We start from the raw sequence: 7,500 nt of genomic DNA, 5'->3' as shown, positions 1-7,500 counted from the left end.
GTTTTCACATATTTGTGATGGAAGGAAGAAGTTGCAACACAGAAACACAGAGTGCCAAAATCCCCTCACAGCCCAGCTCTGCTCCTGGGGGGCTGGTCAGCTCCCAAAGCATCCAAAACACACAACTCAAAATAAGAAGCAAAAGCTCGTTATTTAACTTTAAGAAAGAAGAATCTGTCTGATGAAGACGATGAAAGTCGAGATGCTGCAGGTCACCTGGTGACGGAGGCTTAGACTTAGACTTAGACTTTAGACTTTATTAATCCCACAGCAGGAAATTTACACGTCACAGCAGCAAAGACAGAAAGGTGTAGAAACACACAGCAGACAGCACTGTGTCAATGAAAAACCAGAAGATTTCTTAAAAAACAATATACAATATAAATATATACACGGAAAATATAAATATGTACAGATGTGCAGATTTATGATCATGATCATCATCTCTGTAAAATCCTGTCCTGGCTGTTATAAACCTCTCTGCTGCGTTTTGCTGTCTGATAAACCTTCAAACAGGTGGATCTGTTGATCAAACTCTGGACTCAGATTTCATCTTCTCACCTGGACCTGAAACAAGACACTTGTGTGTTTTGTTGTACTTTTACTTTAGTGCTGTTTTCAGCCTGAAGGCAGCTGCAAACGTGCCTGCAGTGTGTGTGTGTGTGTGTGTGTGTGTGTGTGTGTGTGTGTGTGACTCTGAAATGATTCAGTGATTCTGAACCACAGACTAACACGTGTCTTCCAGCTAACCATCAGTTAGTTGAATGCAGCATGAAGCGTCAGTCTTGTTGTCATGGTTACCTCTGAGTGAGCCTCTGATTGGTGGAGGGGTGACCTTATCTAAGAAAAGAGCAAACAACAGAGGTGACAGTCTTCCTCTGGATATGTCATTTTTAAGTACATCATTTACAATTTAGTCAAGTACAATTTTGAGGTACTTGTACTTTACTTAAGTTTTTCCATTTTATGCTACTGTACACTTGTACTCGACTACATCTCATAATAATACTTTTTACTGCCTTTGGTTTTGTGCTCAGTCAGCTTAGTTTCCATGTTCCTGTGTTGACTGACCGACTGTTTCCTCCTGCAGACTCTCAGCAGACAGAACACCTCTCCTCCTATCAGCTGACTGTCCCTCGACCAATAGGAGGCAGGCTGAGGCGGGACGTGGATGGAAGACCCCCCAATCAGGTAGTGAGGTTTTACTACTGTAAAGTCTGTTGTTTTCCTTTTGTTGCTCTGGTTCGTGGTCTTCGCTGTGTGACCTCTGACCGTTAGGAAACACAAACTCAGGATCAGCTGACCAGTCAGGTCCACTTCCTGTCTGTGTGACCTCACTCCAGCCTCATTATCTGTTCAACCAGAACAGTTTGTACATCACAAACTGTTAAATCCACTTCAGACACACAACTCAACACTTGAGAGGTCTTAATATATTTTAGAAAAGCTGTTGACGTACTGATGAAGATGTAAAGAGATGATGAAGAGGGAGACAGACGTATACTATTATTTATTATTATCTGTTTATTCTTTTTGTTTTGTGTTTCCTGTTCGTCTAACAGATATCAGCATCACAAACATATCGGTGCTGTTAATGCTGTCGCGTTGGCTGCTAATGCCAACAGATCATTTCCTGTTACCATTTCTTCACATTAAAAGTCCTCCATGAGCTGAATCAGAGATTAGTTGCTATTGTTGAGGAAAGACATTTGGATATTTTCGTCCCTTTATGTCAGTGGATCGGCGTCCATGATCACAGGGAGGAATGTCCAGAGACTTATCTTATAGTTTTATAGAAAACATATTGTGTTCTTCAGCTGCAGATGAATGAAAAGCTATTCGCTATTTTATGCCCAAGATTATTTCATCGTCATTCCAACCGTGTGGAGTGCATAAATTAATAGAAGTCAAAACTTTGGATGAGTCAAACTAGATATATACATCTTTCTGATAAATGGCCCGGAGTAACAGGATGCATTAGGCTGCAGGTGAGCTGGATGCGCAGCTGAAAGTTTCCCCAGTAGAACAGCAGCAGTGGAGGAAGGTTCCACACACGCAGAGTAGATGACTCAGCTAAGGTGGACCTGAAGATCCTCTACTCAACAGCTCAGTGTGAGCACAGTTCATGTTGCTGGACCACCTTAAAACACACACACACACACACACACACACACACACACACACACAGAGCAGAGACGTGTTGTTAGAGGAGGATTTAATCTGCTGTGTGTGTGTGTGTGTGTGTGTGTGTGTGTGTGTGTGTGTGTGTGTTTCCTCTGCTGTCATCCTCTATCCCGCCCTGCATGCTGGATCATGTTCAACACACACACACACACACACACACACAAACACACACACACACACACACACACACACATTCATACAGATTCACACAATCTGGTGAAATGTGAGCATGCTCGGAGCGAGTGACGACATGTGAAAGTATGCTATTAGGGTGTGTGTGTGTGTGTGTGTGTGTGTGTGTGTGTGTGTGCGTGCGTGCGTGCGTGCGTGCGTGCGTGCGTGCGTGCGTGCGTGTGTGTGTGTGCGTGTGTGTGTGTGCGTGCGTGTGTGTGTGTGTGCGTGTGTGTGTGTGTGTGTGCGTGTGTGTGTGTGTGTGTTTCAGCCTGCAGCCATGTTCTCCTCTCCTTCTCCTTCTGATGTGTTTTTGTCCACAGACACTTCATGTTCTATCTGCAGCACTTTAACCGCCTTATTTAGTCTTTATTAACAGTTAATAAAGTTACGTCTTTAATAATGTTTTTTATCAACAACTGGAACCTCTGAAGAATCAGTAACTGGTGTAAAAACTGTTGATGAGTGATTGATAACATTATAATATAGTTACAATCATATTTAATGAGATATACACAGTATGTTATAAAACATTTATTAACTCTTTATACACACACTTTTAAACAGTTCAAGTGTGTAAACTGCTTTAAACTTCATTATAACTGTTATATTCTCAGTCATTCATTATCTTGTTTGGATGTTTCACAGTTGTAGTTGTTGACAAATACATTAATAAACATTTCTCCATATTTTTTCTAATAATTTCATTGTAGTGTAATAAACAACTTCAGATGTAATAATAATAAACCTTATACATTATGATTTACATGATTTTCCTCAGGAGGAAACTCTCCACCACAATAACTCAACACTTCATGATGTCGGTGCGTCGGCATCTGTAACATCTCACCACCCACTGATCTGCCTGCCGGCCTCAACTCTGCAGCAGCTGCTATTAAAGTTAGCATGAATATGAACATAAATATTGTGAGATTAGAGTCTCGTCTTTTTAGTCATTGTGGTCATTTAGAAAATATTAATAATAATGCAGCTACAACACACACCTGAGTGTCACTTCCTGTACGGTGGCCTCTTTAGGACATCTCAGACTCAGACTGACAGATTGGACTCAGCTTTGATCAGACTAAGCTGGACTTGTTGGCTGAACGCTAACATTAGCATTGTGTTGATATGCTAATGTTTAGCCAAAGCGCAATATCAAGCTAATGTTTGTAAAGCATGCTAAAGCTAAGTATTAGCGTGTAAATAAGACGTATAAATCAGACAGACTTTTGATGGAGCTAGGCTAACGGTAGTCTTTGTGCTAAGCTAGGCTAAACACATTGAGGAACTGCCTCTGTCAGGTGTGTCGTTATGATGAAAATCATGTCTTGTTTTAATGAGAGAAGTCGATTTTGGCAGAGCAGGTGTGTCTGGTCCTCTGTTGACCTTTGACCCCCGCTGGGTTAGAGGACGGAGGAGCTGCTGTTGGCAGCTGGGTGATGTAGTTCACCGCTGACTTCCTGTCCTGATTCACCTCAAACACACACACACACACACACCACCTGTCTGTGTGTGTTCGCCCCCGCAGTAATCACATACCTGCTGGTAGCTGCAGCCCACACACACACACACACACACACACACAGGGCATATGTCTGCCAGGTGAGTCAGAGGCTCAGGTGACCTTGGAGTTTAGTTTTTTGGACTCTTTCGGTTTCTCTGAAGCTTCCTGCTCACACCTGGAGAACAAACCCTGACCTGTATCACACACCTGTCACACGCCTGACCAATCACCTCTCTGACAGCTGCTGTCGATCATCTGTGGGCGGGATCATATCAGAGTACATGTGGGAAACCAGATGCTGCCTCTCAGAGTCATTCATGTTTTGGATTATTATTAAATGATGTATAAGTTCCAGTGAAGCACTTTGACATCATCACACTGCGTCTGTTGGACTGCTGATGTCATCAGCAGGCTGTTCATTGAAGTTTTCACAAAGTCCATTCATTAAAATGCTTTTTAGAATAAACTAAATATGCAAAGACTTTTCTATCTTTTCATTCCTGTGTGTTTGTAATGTGGTGGTCTGTTCAAACAGATGCTGAGTCAAATTTATTATCAACATGTTTGTGGATGTGACTAACAAGCCCCCCCCCCCGTCCCTCCAGGTCTCTTATGTCCTCCGTGTGGATGGAAGCGATCATGTTGTTCATCTGGAGAGAAATGAGTAAGTTGAGATGATACTGTGTCTGACTGTGTGTCAGTGTTCTGTTGTTTATTTGTACACCTTTCAACAACAAGACACGTGGTCTCACCTGGTCTCACGTGGTCTCACGTGGTCTCATGTGGTCTCACCTGGTCTCACGTGGTCTCACGTGGTCTCTGCTGGTGTCAGTGAGGACTCAGGATCAGAGCAGCTGTCTGTTGTACTCTTCGTCACACTTGAACCAGCCTGACTGCTGATCTGTAAACTGCCGCAGGTCCATGTGACTTCACTGTTACTGAACATGTTGTATGTTCTTTTGCTTTAATCTTAGTGATGACACATTATTATCCAGTCTGATGACATCATAACAGACTGCTGATTGGCCAATCATTTGATGATGTCAAAAGCAGAACACGAAGCTGAAACACTGATTGATTTACACAGAGTTTGTTTTTATTTCCTTTAATTATATTTAAATTTTGTAAATGAAATTCGCCATTTTAGTAAAAAATCAAAGTTTCCTGTGAAGGTTTCGATGTGAACTGTGTTGAGAGAAGAAGACAGAGTGCTGATATTCTTCTATCTGCTCTCTGACTGTTTACATCAACATGACTGATATCCAGCCTCCTCTCCCTCAGTATCTCTGCTGAGAACAAACTCTGATAGACTTCAGCGTGATAACAGTCTGCTGAAGGACGAGTCTGCAGGAACAGCAACTGCTTTTAAGAGCAGTCAAAGTCTTGTTTTCTACAGTTTAACTCTGTGTTGCTGTTGTACTTATAATAACAGATACGTCAACATATACAACATGAATGAAACACAAATGAAAATGCCGGGACTTTGAGATTACATAGTTCTTATGTCTTAAACTCCCAGAACACCCACAGAAGCCTGGTTATTAACCCTCTCAGATCCAGCACAGCGTTCAATACACATGTTGTCGTTGTTGTTTTCAGACTGCTGCTTCCTGTAGACTTCACTGTGTTCTCCTACAGTCAGAACGGATCACTGATCACATCCAGACCGCCTGTACAGGTAACACACACACACACACACACACACACACCTGATACCTGCTATTTCTCCAAGGAGCCAATCATAAAGCAGATCTGAGCAGCCAGGAAGTGACAGACCTTTGATGTGACCAATCAGAGCTTCAGAAAATAAACTACAACAGTTCATGGGATGAGGATGAGTCAGTGACGTCAAACAGGAAGAAACAAGAATCAATCAAGAACAAACGAAACATTATTCCAGCTGCGACTTGATGAACATCAGGAAACCTCACATCTACATGTTGTTTCTGAAGCAGCTGCTGCGACTGCTCTGTGAAGCTCCACTGGAGCAAGAGAGGCATGATGGGAGTGTGTGTGTGTGTGTGTGTGTGTGTGTGTGCATTGATACTTCCTGTCTGCTGACCTGCTGCTCTCGTTACCTCGAGGTTCTCTCCTCCCTCTCTCCGTCTGCAGTGTTTGATTTCTGATATTTGATGAACATTAATGATTGACAGCCTCTGGACTCTCACATTGAAATCCAGATGACTTCATTGGCCTGACATGGAAATACAACAGGCTGCGAGTCTGCAGTCATGCCAGCAGCTCTGTGACACCAGCATGCTAACATGCTCACAGTGACAATGCTAACATGCTGATGTTTAGCAGCTATAATGTTCACTATGTTCACCATCTTAGCTTAGTGTGTTAGCATGCTAACATTAGCTAGTTAGCAGTAAACACAGAGTCCAGCTGAGGCTGAAGAACGTCATCAGTTCTGCAGGTATTTGGTCATAAACCAAAGTGTTGGACACATGAACATGTTGACCTGATGATGGCGCTGATGAAGAGTCAGAGGATCACCAGAGTTATTACAGTTCATCCTGAGGGGACCATGAAAGTCTGAACCACATTTCATCACAGTCCACCCAACACTAAGCATCTCAGGACTGAGATCTCGTGTGCTGCTCAGATTGTAAAACACTTTGAGGGAAATAAGTGATTTGTGATTTTTAAAGCCTCAGAGCTCCACAACTGCTGGGAGGTGAAATTGTTCCAAATGATGATGGAGTTCTAGGAAATTGCTCAGCTAATGTTTCCTCTTCTTCCCCCCACCTCACAATGTCTCCGTCAGGAGCTGTAAATGGTCTTAATTGGACTTTTTACTGACTTTTTAATGGAGTTTGGTGACAACAGAGAGAAATAATGGAACATGTTCATCTAGACACAATATAAAATCTGACAACTGATGTAACAAGTGACTAAGTACATTTACTCACATACTCAGTCTACTTGATTTGACTTGTGCTTGTAATGTGTTGTTTTATCTGAGTTTGTCCTCTCTGGGGCACTGATGTTGCTTGTGTGGAGGCTCTGCACTAAATGTTATCTGAGCTAATAGAGTTATTACTGATGAATGACTTGTTGTAGAGTGACTTTACATTTAACAAAGCAGTTTTAATATGGGCCATGATGGACCTGCGTACACCACTACACCTGACTGATCACCTGTAGACTCGGTCTGTCTGATGAAGGTAGATAACAGGACATGTGTACAGCACCATGTATCTGCTTGCTTCCTATTTGTTTTCTCTCTGACGGGGATGTAAACAATCTGACGCTCATTCATTAAGGTGGTTAGATAAAAACAAACAATATACACACATTATGTCAACAAAAGAAAAGAAAAGAAACCAGGAACAAATAAAAACTGAACTTCATCACAAGCTGACGGTAATGAAAGCAAATGAGTATTTATACGAATACATAACATAAAATAATATTAATAAATAAACCCACTTTGCTCCAAATTAAAATGAAGGGCCAAGTGGTCTTCCCTGTGTTACTGGTACTTCTCTATATGTAGTATCACTTATTTTAATAACTATTTACACTGAGACTGGTGTGTGTTACAGTGTCATTTATTCATTGAATATCTCACATTTCAATCTTCTTGTTCACCTCTTTTTTCCTAAAGTTTGAAAACTCCTGATGTGTCTGTG

General features: G+C 41.9%; 1 protein-coding gene across 1 annotated transcript in view; it reads left to right on the top strand.

Moving 5' to 3' along the window:
• adam9a (ADAM metallopeptidase domain 9a) overlaps nucleotides 1-7,500 on the top strand; it is a 33,064-nt gene that overhangs the window by 10,143 nt on the left and 15,421 nt on the right. Inside the window, exons 3-5 of the mRNA XM_070903746.1 lie at nucleotides 1,091-1,191; nucleotides 4,468-4,526; nucleotides 5,462-5,540. Of these exons, the coding sequence (XP_070759847.1) occupies nucleotides 1,091-1,191; nucleotides 4,468-4,526; nucleotides 5,462-5,540 (239 nt within the window). The remainder of the gene's footprint in view (nucleotides 1-1,090; nucleotides 1,192-4,467; nucleotides 4,527-5,461; nucleotides 5,541-7,500) is intronic.

This window comes from Enoplosus armatus, chromosome 4, assembly GCF_043641665.1.
Source record: "Enoplosus armatus isolate fEnoArm2 chromosome 4, fEnoArm2.hap1, whole genome shotgun sequence".
Taxonomy (NCBI): domain Eukaryota; kingdom Metazoa; phylum Chordata; class Actinopteri; order Centrarchiformes; family Enoplosidae; genus Enoplosus; species Enoplosus armatus.
Note: the sequence above shows the minus strand (reverse complement) of the source record. Positions and strands in the feature narration are given on the sequence as shown.